Source organism: Echinops telfairi, unplaced genomic scaffold (assembly GCF_000313985.2).
Source record: "Echinops telfairi isolate 266 unplaced genomic scaffold, ASM31398v2 ScPeMD7_2;HRSCAF=8, whole genome shotgun sequence".
In the NCBI taxonomy this organism is placed as follows: domain Eukaryota; kingdom Metazoa; phylum Chordata; class Mammalia; order Afrosoricida; family Tenrecidae; genus Echinops; species Echinops telfairi.
The window spans coordinates 15,228,646-15,246,958 of NW_022103898.1; the positions used below are offsets into that span (position 1 = coordinate 15,228,646).

An 18,313-nucleotide genomic window follows, 5' to 3' on the forward strand; every position below is an offset into this window, starting at 1 on the left:
AGGGCCTGACGCAAATGACCATCTTTATGAACGGACTCCGCAGGCCCTCACCTGTCTCACTTCATGGGCTTTTCCTTTCAGGGAATTCCCTTTAAAAAACAAGACATAGGCACAAATGATCCGCCAAGCACCAGCGGTGTCTCCCCCTCCAATCCTGCCTTCCGGGTGCTCGCCCCACGCCCCCCTCACAGCTCCTCGGTGCCAGCTGGGTCCCAGGGCACACTGACAGAGGGGCAGCTTAGCCCCTTTGCTGTCAGGCCCAGCTGGTGCCTGCACTGGACTCACCCCACTGCCTGCCGGGGGCTGCGGGGCGAGACTGAGAGGGGACGCTCCAAGTGCAGCACACAGCTCTCCTCCATGCTCCCAAGGGCTGACTGTTCACCAGTGGACCCAGGCCTTTCTTCCACAGGGCCTGCCTCTGGGTCAGCTGAGTGTGTTAGCCATCTGCACCCCCCGGGGTGGCCAGCAACAGCTCCCTGACCCTGAGAACAAGCCTGTGAGGCAGCTCGCAGACTAGCCAGAAAAGCTGGGTTCTCGGGCAGTGGAGGCAAGGGAGCACAGACACCTCACTCAGCAAGCACGTCCACACACAGGAGCCAGCGGAGGCTGCGCACCTTTAATATCCATCCAAACGGGCAGAGCCAGTCCAGTCCAAGACCGGCCCCCCACCCCACGCCACCTCATGGAGAGGGCAGGGTGGAAGGAGGGGACAGGCCACCAGCACAGACGTCCAGACATATCCACGGCTTTCTTGCTGTAAGACACACTGGAAGTATGTTTCCGGGAGCTCCGTGGCTCTGTGCCCTGGGGTGGCCAGCAGGAAGCGGAGGAGGCCAGAGGTGCAGGTCTGGCCGGGCAGGCAGCTCACTTGAGGCGGTACAGGACCTTGCGCTGCATGCGATGCTGGATCTCGCCCCGCCGCAGCATGAGCTGCAGGACCTTGTAGACGGTGTGCTCCGGGTATTTCTGTGGGGCACAGGGCTAATGTGGGCATGTACCTCTGGGAGGGGCCAGCACCCACCAGGGCCCCTGCACGCCCACCCACTGGGCCCAGCAGAAGCCCAAGCACCCCTCGGCCTGGCTCTTCACAGGCGCTCACATCCTATCTCCTCTGACAGTGAGCACCGCCTTTCTTCTAAGATGAGACGGGAAGCCCTCAGGGGAGGAGCCACTGGGAGGAGGTGAGGCTGTCACCCGAGGCACTGTGGGATCAGCCTACGTGGTGTTGTGTGCATTTTCAACAATGCAAAACTCAAAAACCAAACTCTCAGCCATCAGTTGATGCCGACTCACAGCAACCTTATAGGACTGCCCTGTGGGTTTCTGAGACTGACTCTCAGGAATAGAAAGCCCCCTCTTTCTCCCTGGAGGAGCTGGCTGGTGGTTTTGAACTGCTAACCTTGTGGTTAGCTGCCTGAGGGATAAGCCACTCCGCTACCAGGGCGCCTTCAACAATAAAAAATAAATTCAACTCAGACGGAAAAACAGGCTAGACCTGCATGCCACTGAGCAGAATAAACAGGCTCAGAGGAGCTATATCATGTGCTCAATTAAGTGGCAGGGCGGCCCGGGGGCTGAGGTGGGGGTAGGGTGGGCAGCCCACCTGCTTGGTGAAGTCCTGGATGATGCTGTGCTCCGACACCTGGGAGCCAATGGCAAAGCGGCGCTTCAGCTGCTTCTCGATTCGGCTCAGCATCTCCTGGTCCTCCTGGCTAGTGAAGCCCTCCACCCCTGCAGCGGACAAGTGAGGTGGGGGCAACGGTCAGGGTGGGGCTTTGGGGTGCAGGGCCCTGGGCTTATCCACCAGGGGCGCTATATAACCCAAGGAAGAGCAGCCTGAGCCAGCCCAGGAAAGACATCAGAGAAAGAACGACAGTGCCCGACAGTGCCCAGGTACGACAGTGCCCAGGTACGTAGCCTGAGGAAGGGGAGCCAGGGAGTTAGGGCGACAGGCCTCTCTGGGGAGGGGCAGCCAGGGAGATGGGGCAGAGACCTCTCTAAGGAGGGGGAGCCAAGGAGAGAGGGTCAGAGGCCTCTGGGAGTGGGAGCCAGGGAGAGAGGGTCAGACGCCTCTCTGGGAGGGGGAGCAAAGGTCTCTCTGGGGAGGACCACAGGCCTCCCTGGGGAGGGGGAGCCAGATAGTGAGGGCAAACATTTAGGGAATTATGGCCCGGGCAGAGGGCACAGCAGGTTCGGGGCACTGAGATGGGCACTGCCCCGGGGGAAGTAAGTGTCTGCCAGGTAAGATCCCCAACAGCCTGCAAGGCCCAGCTCAGGCCCAGTAGCCCCACACGAGGCCTGCAAGTGTCCTGTGTGACAGGAAGCCCTTCAGGGCACCGTGGCTGTGAGTCAGCAGACCCACTGCCCAGCTGCCACCTCCCTCACTCTGCTCCCTGGTCCTGCACGACCCTCAATGGTGTAGGGTGCTCACACCTGTCCCTGCTCACTGCCCCTTCCTGAGGAGTTGCCCGACTCAGCCATCTACAGAAGCCTCCTGTGCTGGCCCTGTCGCACTCCCCGCTCCTCCTACCTCATGCTGCATTTTTTACCATTGTCACCCTGCCCCCACAGGGGGGAGAGCCCCCCACCCCAGGGCACAGGCTTATATTCCTCTTCCCAGCCCTTCCTGCAGCTCCTCAGGGTCGGATAGACCGAGGGACCTTAGAGCAGACAAAGCTCAATGGGGCTGCCCACTCTGTGGAAATCCACTGGACAACGCTGGACAAGCCACTCCTGGCGTCTAGGACCAAACTCAGAGCTGTCCCATCGATGGCGACACCGAGCTCCCCTATGGGACAGGGCGGAGCCGCCTGTGGGCTTCTGAGCCTGTTGTTGTTAACAAGGTGGCACTGAGTCAGTTCCAAACCACAGACCCTACCCACAGGGAATGCAGCACTGCCCGGTCCTGCGCCACCCTCACCATCGTCCCTGTGCCTGAGCCCGTTGTTGCAGCCACTGTGTCCACCGCCTCCTTGAGGGCCCCTCCCTCAACGCCCTTCTACTTGATCAAACACCATGTCCGACAAAGCACGGCGTCTGAAATTTCTTCTGCGAGTAGAAAGCCCCGTTTTCCTCCCATGGAGGGGCTGGTGGTGTCCAACTGCAGACCTTGTTGTCAGCCACTCAAGGCTGAACCACGACACCACCAGGGCTCCCGGGCACCTAGCACAGTGTCTGGCAAACACTAGACATGCAGAGGTCTACTGGCCGTGTCTGCTGGGTGAACAGGAGGGCTTCTCCTGGGAGAGCTGCACACCGAGGGCAAGGACCACTGGGGGGGGGGCGGTGTTGACCGCCCCTGGGGGCACCACGGGGAGCCCTCTAGGCACCCTAAAAAAGGGGACAAGCCCAACTCAGGAGGGCTGGCTGTTGCTCTAGACCAAGGGTCAAAAACCAAGAGCTGTTCTCGAACTGTGTGCCGGGGTCAGGGGGAAACGGAGTGGCGGATGTGGGGAGAGGGATAGAGGCCCGCCCGGCCCCTCACCTGACAGCGTGCCAGACATAGCGGCATCCAGCGTGGACACCTGGAAGAGCCGCAGGGCCTCGTCCACGTCGGCCTCGGTGGCGAAGGGCTGCAGCTTCATCTTGCTGAGGGACTCAGCGATGCGCACGACCGCCTCCAGCTGCCTGGGGGCCGGAAGCCGGGGCGCACTGCTCAGGGCGCTCCCCAACCTCGGGAGCTGGCTCAAGAGGCAGCGGTGGGCCCTGCCAGGTGTCCCTCATATCCGCCTCCCTCCCCTCCTTGGTTAGGGACCCCAAGGTCCAGTGTGGCCACCCACGCTGCCCAGCGAAGCTGGTTCACGCTGCATTTGCTGAATTTGTCAGGAGCCAGCAAGCACCAGCTCTGCGCCCTGAGTGGTTCCAGTGAGTGGCTCCCTCCCCACCCCACCTCCACCACTGCGGCCACCGGGGCCTCGGCTGGAGGCTGACGGTCTTGGGCTGGGCAGAGAGGGGGCTAGCCCGGGCCAGTGACCTCCAGAGAAGACAGCTCTCCAAGAATCTTATCAACACATTCGGCAGAGACTGGATTCAAACCAGGCGGCCTGGCTCTGAGCTGCTCTCTTCTACAGGCCCACACAGGACAAGCAGAAAGAAGTGTCCCTGAGCCAGGTTGGGTCAGCGGCTGGAAGCCTGTCTCCTGAGCCCCTGCCCAGGCCTGCCTTCACCCTCAGGCAGCTCACCACCCAAAAGGGACCCCCTTAGAGCACAGGGCCCCCAGCCTTAAACAAACCAAGGAAGCCCACTGAGGCCAGGGTCTCTCCACTCAGGGACCTTCTGTGGGCAGGGCTTCCCAGGTGCGCACACACATACTTGGCCCTGGGCAGCCCCAGCCTGACCCGGCACAGTGACTGGGGCCGCCCGTGCCTGCTCCCCGCTCCCCACACAGTGATGGGCAAGGCTGCAGGTGCGGTCTCTCACCGCACAGTGATGGGGATGCTGGAGCGGCGGTCGCTGTCCCGCTCGTGCTGCCGGGCCCCACTCCGCATGATGATGTAGCGGTTCTTCAGTTTCTCTGCAGCCTCTGCAGACAGCCGGGGGCCACACCTCCTGCAGGGCAGTGGGGCGTAGCTGGCGTGAGGCCCCGCACGCCACACACTCCCAGGGCTGGGCACCGCCAGTGGGTACAGACAAAGCTAAGAGCTGGCTGTGGGCAGAGGTTGGGGGAAGAGCAAGGAGAGGGAAGCCAAGCCAGCTGCAGCGGTGACCAGTGTCCCTCCCTGGACGTGGGACTCAGAGCGGTGTTTCGTCGCAAGGTGGGCATTGCCCCCTGCCCCGGTGACTGACAGAAGAAGGACACTGCCCAGAACGGAAGCAGCTTCAGAGGCCTGACTGCCCTCCATAAACACACTGAGGATGCACGGGTCTGCTCAGCATGCCCCCAGCCTAGCCCGGCCACCCTGCTGGGGGACAGACCACCATGGATTCAAGGAAGCTTCAGCTCTTGGAAGAATGAGGCAGAAAAGAAGAGGGTGAAGGGAGGGCCCCAGCTCCTGGACCACCTGGGAGTTTACAGTAGATTCCAGGACCCTCAACTCACAGCCATGGGCCAAGCCCTCTGCTCCAGACCCAGGAACCCTGAGGCCACCACGCCCCCATCCGCTCTGGCTAAACTGGGGTGCTAGGACCTGCCCGATCGCAGCCTTCCACTGCTCACCCGAGGGCACGGGACCTCGAGTTCCACCACTGCCTAAATAGAACCAGGAGCCCTGGAGGTGCAGGGGCCACGAGCGCTGGGCTGCTGACAGCAGGCTCAGCAGCTTCGAATCAGCAGGTGCTCCTCAGGAGCAGGACGGCTCTTGGCACTCCCATAGAGTGACGGTCTCTGAAACCCACGGGGCAGTTCTGTGAGTCAGCACCAGCTCGGTGGCAGTGGGTTTGGTTTGGGTTTCTTGGTGGCACATTGGGTAAGTGCCCAGCTACTGGCCTAAAGGTCTGCAGTTCAAACCCACCAGTCACTCCCAGGAAGATGTGGCAAGCAATTTCTATAGAAACTATCGCCATGGAAATGCTCCAGGACAGTTCTACTCCTCCCCAGGGCCGCCTTGAGGACTACGTGTCACCGATCAGACGCAGGGTCCCCAGGTGACTTCCTTGTCCTCTGTGGAACGGTGCCCCCACTTTGGAATGACTGACACAAATCTCTACTCTATTTCCAGCAAAGTCTGCATCACAATCACCTCCCCTTGCTGCGTGACCGTACATCGTGGAGAAGGCTCGAAGCTCCACACTAAAGAGCCGTGAGTGTGAATCTGTTCTGATGCGCCCACCCCTCGACTTTAACAACACTCAGGAGCAGACCTCGTGCGGCAGCCAGGACCCATCGGACCATGCAACGGGCCAGTGAGGCTTCCTGAGGGAGGGCCTTGAGGGCCAGCCCCGACTGCAGCTGCCATCCACCTGGTGCGGGCAACGCCAGCACTACAGTATGCCATCCTGACCTCACCTGGGAAATCAAGGCTCAGAGAGGTCAACTGCTGGCCTCAAGATACACAGCCAGCATGCCCATGGCCGGCACACTGCCCTCCCTGCCTGCACGTCCAAGTTGAGGGGGGTCTTCCAGACCATCTACTCCTACCCACTTGATTTGAAAACGGGAAACTGAGGCCAGGAGCCTGTGACCTGTGCAGGCTGAGGAGCAGCAGAGCTAACGCCTATGGAACGGCGGGGGGAGGGGGGTGTCCAGCAAGAAGGTGGCATCCCCCCGGCAGGGACTCACGCGCGACAGTAAGCGATGAACTTCTTCAGGGTGGTGAGGTCGATCTCACCCTCCACCGTCGGCGTCTGCGTCTGCGTCAGTGCGCTCACGTGCAGGGTGATGACGTGCTTGGCCAGCATCTGGGGGCCGGACAGACACTGGCTCAGCCCACAGCCCCTCCCAGCCTGGGTCCCAACACAGCTGATGGAGCTGGAGCCCCAGAATCATGGAACCAGGAATTCAGACCTCAGCCCAAGCCTCCTGCTCACTCCCAGGCCCCCCGAGCCCCGCCCTGCCCTCAGAAGAGCAACTGGGTTTTCCACCTGAGCACTGAGCACCCCTGCCCCTGACGAAACCCCACCTGTCCACCCGCAGAGGTGGGCACACAGCCAGGCCCAGCCAATGACAACCAGTTTCTGCTTCAGAGTGGGGCGTCTGTCCAACCTCAGCCAATCAGAGTCCTCCTTGGGACTGTTGCTGCTACTAATAGAAAAGAGGAGCGCCTGCTTTCCCTTAGAGCAGCGGTTCTCCACCTTCCTCATGCCACCACCCTTTCATACAGTTCCTCATCCTCATGGTGGTGACCCCCCAACCACAAAATTACTTTCGTTGCTACTTCATCACTGTCATTTTGCTACTGTGATGCATCGGGCAACCCCTGTGAAAGGGTCGTTGGACCCCCAAAGGAGTCGTGACCCACAAGTTGAGAACCGCTGCCCTAGAGCCATCTCAGCCACCACAGGGTGACGCTGCCTGAACAGAGAGCCTTCACGCAGGGCCTGGGCCCCCTGGGCTCGAAGCAGCACAGCCCTGGACCTGGACCACACGTGCCATCGGCCCGGGGCCCTGCCCTCCGCAGCAGCCCCGCCCACCCGCCCGCGGCACGCACCATGTCCCTCTCCTCGTTGTGCTCGTCCTTGACGATAAAGATCATGTCGAAGCGGGACAGGATGGTGGGCATGAAGTCGATGTTGTCCTCCCCCTTGGTCTCGTCCCAGCGGCCAAACACCGAGTTGGCAGCAGCCAGGACCGAGCAGCGCGAGTTCAGGGTGGTGGTGATCCCGGCCTGAGGGAGGCGGAGGGGGTCAAGGCCTTGGCTACACCACCCCCTCCCCAGATTCCCAACCTGCCATCACCCGGCAAGGGGGGGCGGGGGTCCTGCCAGCACGCCCACCTTGGCGATGGAGATGGTCTGCTGCTCCATGGCTTCGTGGATGGCCACACGGTCGTCTTCTCGCATCTGATGGGGGAGAGACCCGTCCCTCAGACCCACCCTGGCCAGGAGGGCGGGGCAGTGATGGCAGCAAGGCCCCAAACAGCAGCGAGCGGCCACTCACCAGTCCCCACTCTCCAATGTGGACAGGGGCCGGCCCAGGAGGACCCGTCCCAGGACCACCCGCTCCATGGGACGCCCCCTCACCTTGTCAAACTCGTCGATGCAGACCACCCCGCCGTCGGCCAGGACCATGGCCCCGCCCTCCATGATGAAGTTCCGGGACGAGGGGTCCCTCATGACGGAGGCCGTCAGGCCGGCCGCGCTGCTGCCCTTCCCGGACGTGTACACCTGCGTGAGGGGCACTGAGCGTCAGGGCCCGGCCGCTACCTGCTCCAGCTCCTGTCCCAGCTCCATGGGCCAAGGGCCCGGAGGCTGAGGGCTGATCCCAAGTCACAGAACACAGCTCGAGACTCCCACCAGCATCCGTCTCTGCAGTGTGGGGAGGGGACACCCTGGCTTCAGCCTGACTAGCTGGGCACTCGTGTCAGCAGCTCCTCAGAGCCTCCAGTGCCCTGGGGAGGACCTGCTGGGCCCAGCTCAAAGGTGAGCCCCTGGAGGCCCTCATTCTTCCGGTGGGACTCAGCGTGACGCGTCTCCTGACCCCTCCCCACCGCAAGCCCCTCGTCATCTCTATACATCTGCGCAGCCCAACAGGGACCCCGGCGGTAGGGAGGAGGGTTCCCCCTGCCACTCACCCCGATCGGGGAGCACTTCTCCACAAACTTCAGAAGCTGGGACTTGGCCGTGCCAGGGTCCCCCAGCATCAGTAGGTTGATGTCCCCACGGCGAGTGAGTCCGTCTGGGAGCCTGAGGGAGCAGTGGGGTGAGAACCCACCCTTGAGGGGAGGGGGACTACCACAGGGCTCAGAGCCGGCAGGCAGGCAGGGGACACACCCAGCTGTCACCCTCTAGCCGAAGGAGCCTCACGTGGTGGGGAAGCATTAAACTTGGCACTTGTGACTGCCTGGGCCCCCAGCAGGTGGCAGTAAAACTGGCTCAGGGAAGAGAAGAGAGGCTGTCACAGCACAGTGACACAGCCCGGAAGGCAGGATCCCAGCGACCCTGAACAAGCCCTTCTAGGAACCCTGCCTCAATTTCCTCATCGACAAAATGGGTGCAATATAGCTTTCCCACAGGATGACTGGAAAAACTGACATAGAAGCCTTTCAAAGGATGCCGGGGCACGTGAACGCTCAGCGGGGGTCTAGCATGGTGGAAGAGCTTTTCTCAAACTGCCAGTCAGCTTCCGTGGTGACCCCACGGTGTCACAGTAGCACTGGGCTCCCCGGGGTTCTTGGCGGCTCATTTTTGGGGCACCTCTGCCGGGGCTCGAGCTTCCAACCTTTCAGTCAGCAGTGCAGCGTGTTCCCCAGGGTGCTACCTGATAAGCAAGGTAAGCGTGGCTCACTTGCATTTCTTCCGTCTTCACTACAAACGAGTAAGTAGGCACAAGGGAGCCCGTGCCTGCTTTCGCATTAGGGGACCCACGCTGCACCCAGGACTACCAGTCAATGTTAAAAACAAACAAGCAAACCCATTGCCCTGGGGTGGATTCGGATTACTCACAGCACAGCGACCCTACTGCACAGGGAAGAGCTGCCCCTGTGGGTTTCTCAGACGGTCACTCCTGATGGGAGTAGAAAGCCTGGCCTTGTTCCCGAGGAACGGCTAGTGCAGCCCACCGTGTGACCACTCTGCCACCACGGAGGCCCCCTGGCCGGTACACATCAGCTCTTAGTAATAATAACAATCCTGTTACCGTGGTTACTTTCTGTTGCCTCGGCCTGAGCCTCAGGTTTCCCACCTGTGACTCGGCGGGGCCAGTCGGGCACGAGAGAACTTGGCTCAGAGAGGTGGTGTCTCTGCCCGGGTCACACAGACTTTGTCCTCTCCTGACCCCAAGTCGCCAGTGCTGTCCCCTTGCTCTTTCCAGGACACCCCTCCCGCCAGCTAAGGTGGGGATCAGCCCCCAGCCAGGAGCCCCGCCTCCTCTAGCTTAGGGAATCAGCCCGACATCAGCCACCAGCCAGGCTGGCCTTGAGGAAGACCTGGTGGGCAGGAATAGAGCCAGGGTCCCATTCAAGTCTGCCTCATCAGGTGGGCTGCTGGGCCCGGCTCCTCACCTTTTCCGGGAGCCCCCGAACAGCAGGCAGGCGATGGCCTTCTTCATGTCCATGCCCCCAAAGATGGAGGGCGCAATGCTCCTGGAGATGACGTCGTAGATGTGGGGCTGCGAGGCCAGGCGGCGGAAATCCTCCTCCTCCTGTGGGGTCACAGCCCCCGCGAAGCTGCGGCCTGGCAGACAGAGGCGCAAGACATGATCACGGGGGACCCTCCTGCAGCCCATTCCCCCGCCCAGCCACTCACAGGCTCCCAGAGGGGACACGCACAGCCCTGGCCTGAGCAGAGGTGGAGACCCATGTGCCCCCGGCCAGGCCACACAGGTCAGGACCTCGAGGACCCCCACAGAGCCTCTCATTTAGCGGAGAGGAGCGGGGCCATTCCAGCAAAGGAACCACACAATGGCCACCGCATGGAAAAGGAGGCACGGAGGCAAGGGCTGAGGCCCAGGCGCAGTGAGGACCAGCAGATGGACACTCCACAGAGACAGGCTTCTCTTAATCTACAGATGGACCCTTCTAGCAGCCTGGGCAGTGCCAGGGCCCCCCGCACCAGCTGCCTCTTGAGGCCCTGAGCTATTTGAAGTGCAGTTGGCCACTAAACTCACCTGAGCCGTCAGTGTCCACCTGGATCCCCAGGACCCGGATGTAAGAGCTCCGGATGCCCACGCCCACCCTGTCGCCACCTCGGCCTCGGCGGGAGGTTAGGCCGAACTTCTTGATGGAGTAGATGCCCATGATGGTGACTCTGTTCCCAGGGACGACTTTGTCACACAGGTACCTGAGAGAACGTGATCGGGGAGATGAGAGCCTGGGGGTGGTCAGCAGACCCCCAGTGCTCCTTGTGTGCCCATCACACCCACAATCCACCTGACCCTGCTTCCACCCCTCTCCCGGGCACCAGTGCCTAACACCGCCTTGGCACTCACGGTTTAGAGGGTAGTGTTAACAAGCCCATGATGGGGGCGCCCCACCTTCTGGACTTCATGTTAGGCTGGTGAGGGGCCTGGGGCTGACAATCCCAACCCTGCAGAAGCCTCCTCTCCACCATATCTTCAGTCAGACTTGTCACCAGTCTCTCATTTTACCCTCCCAGCCCTGTGAGCTCGGCTGAGCCCACCTGCCTGCCTCTCACGCTGACCCCAGAGGCAGCAGGGCTTGGAGGGGTCCTGTGATTGATAGGTTTATTGTGCCAACCTGGCCTATGAACACATGTGGGATTAATTAAAGGGCAGAGAGATATATGGCTCAGCGAGCCTCACCTTTCTGGTCTCTTGCTCTTTGATGATCAGACCACTGTGTGGCTGCCTTACTTGTTCTCTGCCTCAACTTGCAAGCTACACTACCTGTGGGACACCTAACCCATGGACTGTGTCTCTATACTTTGAAGTTCCTTCAAGACCTGCTTCGCCACGTTACTGGAGTATACATCACTTGAGCTGGGGACTGTCAGACCCTGTCTTCTGGATCACTGTTGATAACCTGCCTTGCTATTTGCTGCCTGTGGCTGGATTGCCTGAATTGCTCTACAGAGGACTCAGCTGTCTGCTTCCTTGACTTGCACAGGGTGGCCCTCTAGACCTGAAGGCCTGCCAGTGTATTAGCTGTCTCTGAACCATTGCATTGAGCCATTTGTACTACTCGATAGACTAATTAGCTGTTTACTTCTTATGTTGTAGATCTATTTATCTATATAAATACATATGAAATCCTAAGTGTCCTGGTTTTGTTTCTCTAGAGAACCTTGTCTAGCAGAGGCCCTCGGGCTGCCCTCAGCTGCTCAGCTGTGTCCTCAAGGCAGTCGCTGTGCCCCTCCGGGTCTCAAGCTCAACTGAGGTGGGGGGTGACACAGCCGCTCCTGCTGTGGGGTCGGGGGTCAGACAGCAAGAATCACAGCTCCATGGAGGGGCAGCACCACCCCAGGATGGCCCTGCGACGCCTCTCCCGTGCCCAGCCCCGCCCCGGAGATACTGTTGCCCACTGTACTATCTGCAGAAAGTCCCAGGGGCGGGGCCCAGGCCGTGTGCTTCCCTACTTGGAGCTGATGGTGGGCTCAGGTCACCCTGACCCTTAGTCTTGGCCAGCTCCTCCAGGCTCAACTGCCTCCGAGGCTGCTGGGGAAAGGCATGGGCACACTTCCAGAAAGTCACCTGCCGGAACACGGGCCTGCAGCTTCAGGGCTAGAGGGGAGCGGGCCCAGCCCCCTCTTTAAGTGCCACTGTAACTCCAGGGGCACATTGACCATAGGCCTGGGGGGAGAGGCTTTCCCTGCCACTGGGTATCGATCTCACAGTGGGGGAGGGCACATCTGAGACCCCTGTTCTAGGGCTATACAAATAGCTGTTCCAGGGACTGAGGGAAGCCCGGGGTGTAGATGTCAAACCCAGCTCCTGTCCACGTGAGGCCAGTCAGTCCCCAGCCACAAAGTGGGCTGAAGGAGCCCCCGGTAGATTAGGGAAGGAGAGAGGAACGAGATGGGACCACCAGGGACTAGCTGGGCACCTCCCTCCCCTCTGCAGCCCGCCCACCTGTCACAGTAGAGCTGCATGTGTCTGGGCATCTCGCCGTGGGGCACCGCGTCAGGCAGCTCCTGCAGCTTCAGCGTCTGGAAGTCTACACACTTGCACTTGTCAGGCATGATGAAGTACGGGTCCAGAGGGCACTTGGGGCGCCCGGCCTGATCCCTGCGTGGCACGGTGGAGAGGGTGCCGATCAAAACCGAGTCACCACGAGTCAGTAGCAGGGCCTGAAGGGTCCCCGGATGAGCTGGGCCAGACACTAGGTCGCAGGCGGGAGACCCGCTGGAGGCCCAAGGGCAGCAGACAAGCCACAGCGCCTCGCCCTCGAGGGCCGCAGGGAACACAGGGAAACCACTCAAAGCCATTCCCCAACGCAGGGCGACCCTGGCAGGGCAGGGCAGAGCCGCCCTGCAGGGTCTCCAAGGACGGCCATCGTGGCCCAAGCACCCTGGTGGGTTCTCCCTCGGAGCAGCAGCTGGTGGGGCCGAACCACTAACCTCTGATGTCACAGCCAAGCGCTTAAACCACTGCGCCATCTAGAGCCGGATTATCCATGCCCTTACTAGCCCCAGACTCATATCCCACAATCAGTTCCAGCGAGGTTCCGAGACCCTCACAACCGCGGTCAGGCCTCTGGGCTGTCACTCCTGAGTGAGGCCGTGGCAGCACAGCGGACCTGTGCTGACGGGGCAGATTCTGGGCCGGGCCGCCATGAGGTCAGGAGTTAGACGCACCCGCTGCCCCGAGAGACAAAGGGGAGGCTCTCCACTCCCTTACAGAGACAGTCTCGGAACCCCACAGCCATCCAAGGCAGGAAGTGACTCGACTCCATGGCAGAGGCTGGTTTGGTAGTTGGGGGGGCACGTTGATGGTGTAGCTAATGGGCTCCCTGAAAGGTCGGCAGTTTGAGCCCAGCCAGGCGCTCTGCGGAAGACAGGTATGGCAGTCCGCTTCTGTGTACTCATGGCCTCAGAAAGCCTGCGGGGCAGCGGCTCTACCCTCTGCGAGCCAACAACGGCTGCAGCAGCACAGGGCGGGAGAGGGAAGCTCAGGCCGGATGCGTCAGAGGACATGGAACAAGGGCTGTCACTGCTGATGCCGGATGGACCTTGGCGGAGAGTAGAGGATGCCTGCCTGTTCTACTGACTGCACAAAGGTGTCGATTGTGTGGACGTGGCTGTCAGTAACTTGAGAAGAGGGATTCCAGAGCACTTTACTGTGCTCATGGGGACGTCATACGTGAGGTCAAGAGGCAGGAATGTGAACAGCAAGGGCGCACTGCGGGGTTTAACATGCTGAGCAAGTCCGAGAAGCGGGGTTAGCTGAAGAAGAACGCAGCATCGGGATTGGAGGCAGGCTTATCAACAACCTGCACCCTGCAGACGACACGGCCTTGCTTGCTGAAAGGGAGGAAGCGAAGCACTTGCTGATGAAGATCAAGGACCGCAGCCTGCAGGACGGATGCCAACTCAATGCAAAGGCCCAAACCTCACTAGACCAAGAGGTCACATCAGATAAATGAAGAAAAGGCTGAAGTTGTCAAGGATTTTGTCTTCTTTGGATCCACAATCAATGCTCATGGAAGCAGCAGTCAAGAGATCAAGACAGACTGGATTAGGTTAGAAGTTCTCAATCTGTAGGCCGCGACTCCTTTGGGTGTTGAATGGCCCGTTCACAGGGGCGTCTGATTCATCACAGTAGCAAAATGACAGTGATGAAGTAGCAACAAAAATAATGTTATGGTTGGGGAGTCACCACAACATGAGGAACTGTCTGAAAGGGTCACAGCATTAGGAAGGTTGAGAACAACTGGATTAGGTCAATCTGCTGCACACGACCTCTTCAGAGTATTAAAAAAGCAAGGATATTACTTTGAGGACTAAGGTGCATCTGACCCAAGCCATGGTATTTTCAGTTGCCTCATATGCATGTCAAAGTTGGACACTGCATAAGGAAGATCAAAGGAGAATCGATACACTGAATTGTGGTGCTGGAGAAGACTGTACCATGTACTGCTGAAAGAACAAGCAGATCTGTGTGAGAAGACGTTACGCCAGAGCGCTCCTTAGAGTCGAGGATGGCAAGACGCTGTCTGACATCCTTTGGACATGTTGTCAGGAGAGACCCATCCCTGGAGAAGGATGCCATGTTTGGTAAAGGGGAAAACAGGAAGGTGCTCAGAGATGGAGTGACACCTTGGCTGCATGAACAGGTTCGGGCACAGGAACAATTAGTTGTGAGGATGGCACAGGACCGGGCATGGCGTGGGGTCGCTGTGGTAGAACTGACTCAATGGTACCTAACAACACAGGGTCACTACGAGTTGGAATCAACTCGATTCCAGAAGGTTTGGCTTGGTTTAGGGTACTCAGCAAATACCACAGCCAAGCACCAGGCATGGGTCTGGGTGCAGGAGACCCCCACCGGCCAGGAGCAAAAGGGCCCTGCTCTTAGGAAGCCCAGTTCTAGTCGGGCAGAAGAGAGCAAACCCCCAGGGACAGACATCGCTGTGCTGGAGCCTGGAGAAAGCAGGTGGGGTGTGAGCACCCAGGTGACTGGCCAGCTGGGGGATGAGTGACATGCTCTCAGCAGCACACTGGAGGGACAGGAGACAGCACAGCCGTGTAGCCTGAGACAACGTGTTCACGCAGGGGACACAGCGAGACTCAGAGGAGCCTGGGTGGCCACGGAGAGTGGGCAAGGCAGGACAGAGGGGCCAGGGAGGACAGACTGCCCTGGTCCCAGGTGCGGCCTCGTCACAACAGACGGAGGTGGCACCGGCGGGAAGAGTGAGTCTGTACCTAACACGCCTGGTGGCAGAACCAGAGATGCTGCTCTGTTCAAAGGCAGGATGGAGGAAGCGTGCAGGGGCCAAGGTTGCAGGCCTGTGCCCACTCTGCAGGGAATGCCGGGGACTGGGTCTGAGACAGGAGGGCCACATGCACCACCTGGGCGTGCCCGGTGGAAGGCCTACTGGACACCCGCGTGGGAGGTCGGCAGGTTGTGGAGACACCCGTGGGCCACCTATGACAGCCTGAGCCACCTTGGGGTGAGCCCGGGGCTAATGTCGAGGAAGCTAGGGAAAGGGGGAGCAGGAGGCCAGTGAGAGCAGAGGGTGGGGGTCCCTTGGATCCAGGGATGGAAAGGGCCAGCCAAGTGTTGCAGGCCCTGAGGTCACAGTCCCCAGCAGCATTGAAAGTCACAGGCCAGCAAGGCTGGGATCATCAGCCTGCTGACCTGAGAGGAGGTTCCCGATAGACACAGCTCTGGCAGCTTATCTTTCCCATCCCCAAGGGGGAGGTCCCCCGGCAGAGGCTGCCTGGGTACCCTAGCAGGGACAGAGCTCACCTACATGGTAGAACAGCCTTTCATCACCCCCCTGGGCCACCCCACGTGCACACACACACACACACACACACACACTCACGTGTTGCACTTCCTGGGCAGGGCATAGCCCTCCAGGCCCGGGCGCAGGCCGATGTCGGTGATGGTGTTGCGGCAGCTGCGGCACTGGATGGCGATGCGGGTGGCCTTGGCACACACCGCAGTGGCCGCAATGATGATGCCGGGGATCTTCACCAGGTGTGACATCATATCAGACTACAACAGAAGCCCCGGGAGATGGCAGGTTACATACAGGGAGCCGGCACAGCCAGCACCGCCGGGCTAGTCACTGAGCCACATGGGCAGAGCGTGCCTTTACCAGCTGAAGCACACGGGGAAGCGTGCTGTGGAACCAGGGGAGGGGCGCAGAGCTACAGGATGGGGAGATACTTGTTCTGCGGGAGATACTTCTGTTCTGCTGAAAACCTGTATGCTGAACAGCTCGTAGTGGACTTGTTCCTATATGGGGATCCCCACTTCCCCCAAGTCCACTTTGCACCCCTCATTTGACCAAAAAGCTACCTGTTTTGGCTCAACACCCCACCCCAAAAAAAACCAAACCCAAAAGGGTTTTACCAAAAACAGGAGGTCGAGCCTAGCGGTGGTATTTGTTCTGCATCGAGCCATGCCATAGCCAAGCTCCCGACCTAGGACTATACCCCACATCCAGCCCGAGCCCCCAACTGTGACTACGGTCTGGTCCGTGGCGGTTCCGGTCCCATGTCTTCCTGAGTGGAAGGTAGCAGACTATTTGGGGCTCTGCAAAGGCCCCATAGAAGGTCACGGCAATTGCTTCTTTGCTGCTGGCCAGTTCTGCTAGCATACCGTTGCAGAGCCAGGCGGTACTTTCAGAGAGGGGGAGGGGGGGCACCCATCCCAGACCTTGCACAGGACACACATGGGCTTCAGACATGATCACTGTCGAAGGACCTCACATCCAATCAGGAGCTCCCCCTTCAAAGAAGACTTCTACGGCTTTTCCGTTTTTTCTCTGGCTCCCATTACACCCCCACCTCCCCTTGATTTCTCGCGTTGCATGATGGCCAAATGCCATGTCACTGTGTGTGACTTTACTGGCATAGTTCATCTCCCCCAAGAGGGCAGCGGGGCATCCCCTTAGATCACGCTTGTTCTTCCAGGCCCTGCAACCAGGGGTTCTGGAGGCTCTGGACCCAGAGTTAGTTTCACAGAGGAGGAAATGGGTGCACAAAGGTCGAGTGGCTTGCTCCTTGGCCATGAAGCTGGTGGCCAGGCCCACCTATCTCCGGAGCCCCCTCCACACCCCTCGGACCCACCTTCAGGCTACGGATGTTGGATGGGCTGGCTTCCGACTTGAGCATGACCTGGATGTCCTGGAGTGTTTCCTCGCCGACGGGCCGGGGCCGGGTCACCTCATCAGCCACCTCCTTGGCAGCTTCCTCTAGCTAGAAAGGAGGCAGGGGGCAGTGGTGACAGACCGACCGGGGCAGCGCTGGCCCTGGGGGAGGTGGGGGCGGGCTCAGGGACAGGGCTGCCCCTCACCAGCTGCAAGTGCTCGGCTGGCTGCTTGTACAGGTAGTCAGCCAGGTCCTCATCGAAGCTGGCCAGCTCCTCCATTTCCACCTCGATCCAGTACTCGCCCAGGTTGTAATGCCGTTTGAGCTCATCCCTGCAGCAGGACAGGGCAGGGCAGGGGAGGGAAAGCACTGCTGGCTGAGTGCCGGGGGGTTGGGGGGGGCTGCGTATCTCCCTGCCAAACCCCTCACTTCCTGGGTACATGTCCAACTCGTTATCTGAGCCCGAGAGGCAGCACCCACAGAGCATCATGGAGGCGACCACGGGGCCCTTGAAGGACACGGCACAACTCAGAGGCAGGGTTCTGCCCAAGGGGGGAACTCCCTGCAACTTCTCATGGCAGGAGCCGACCTCCAACCGAAGGGCCCTGGGCAGCAGGGACCCCGCCTTGTCTTGTCAACCAGCAGACAGGCTTTTTCAGAGGATCCTCTGCAAGCCCTGTCTGAGAACGTTTGGGCACTGCTGACCTGTGCCCACCCTGCTCCCAGGCCTCAGCACAGGACCCCTCCTCTTCTACCTTTTACCCAGGAGCCACATCACGGCACCTGCTGTCCCCGAGAGCCCTGTGCACTAACTGGCCACCCCTGCAAGCCTGCAACAGCTCCCTCCTGAAGGCTGCCCCCATCTGGAACCTTCACTACCGCCTCTACCTCCCCCATTCCTCTCCTGCAGTGTCCTGGGACTTTAGCTGCTCTCTCGGCCTTGCCCAAAGGAGCTTCCAGAGGACCAAACCAAACCAAACTCAGTGCCACTGAGGTGAGGCCGACTCACAGTGACCTATAGGACAGAGTAGAACTGCCCCTGTAAGTTTCCGAGGCTGAACTCCTTTGGGGGGGTAGAAAGCCCCACGCTTCTTCTGAGGAGCAGCTGGTAGTTTCAAACTGCTGACCTTGTGGCTAGCAGCCGAACCAGTAACCACTATACCATCAGGGCTCCTTTCAAGAGGGCAAGTTGTATCTTTCTAATCCCTAGGCTGGACTTCAACAAACTCCTATTCCCTGAATCTTAAGGAACTGAGGATAGAGGCGGGACCCGCGCTGGGATGTAGTGGGCTGAGCAGGGGTGTCCTGTCCAGGTTGTTGGGCGCGGTCACCCAGTACCCAGGACGGCACAATCAGTACATTGAGAAGCCCCTGAACAAGAAATGAGACCTGCCCCTTGTCCCAGCTGAGTTGTCGGTGACCCCCTCAATTGGTATGGCACCCGGAAATTAACTCGAGCTATAAAAACTCAAAATTCACTGCCATGGAGTCGGTGCCAACTC

General features: G+C 60.0%; 1 protein-coding gene across 1 annotated transcript; it reads right to left on the reverse strand.

Moving 5' to 3' along the window:
* Positions 1-578: 578 nt before the first annotated feature.
* MCM5 (minichromosome maintenance complex component 5) lies at positions 579-17,301 on the reverse strand. Its single transcript, XM_045291129.1, has 16 exons — positions 17,252-17,301; positions 17,017-17,143; positions 16,791-16,919; positions 15,539-15,711; positions 12,121-12,276; positions 10,201-10,373; positions 9,596-9,767; positions 8,168-8,279; positions 7,617-7,760; positions 7,371-7,436; positions 7,086-7,262; positions 6,218-6,336; positions 4,420-4,548; positions 3,485-3,627; positions 1,604-1,731; positions 579-966 (listed from the first exon to the last, which is right to left on the reverse strand). Exons 1-16 carry the CDS (start codon positions 17,299-17,301, stop codon positions 865-867), a joined length of 2,100 nt encoding a protein of 699 aa, XP_045147064.1. The 3' UTR covers positions 579-864.
* Between the last annotated feature and the right edge of the window lie 1,012 nt (positions 17,302-18,313).

Coding starts and splice junctions, on each gene's coding strand:
- MCM5 (XM_045291129.1), bottom strand. CDS start 17,301: ATGATGCTCTGTGGGTGCTGCCTCTCGGGCTCAGATAACGAGTTGGAC. Junction 9,768..10,200: donor GGTGGACACTGACGGCTCAG/GTGAGTTTAGTG, acceptor TCTGTCTGCCAG/GCCGCAGCTTCGCGGGGGCT. Junction 967..1,603: donor TCCAGGACTTCACCAAGCAG/GTGGGCTGCCCA, acceptor TGTGCCCCACAG/AAATACCCGGAGCACACCGT.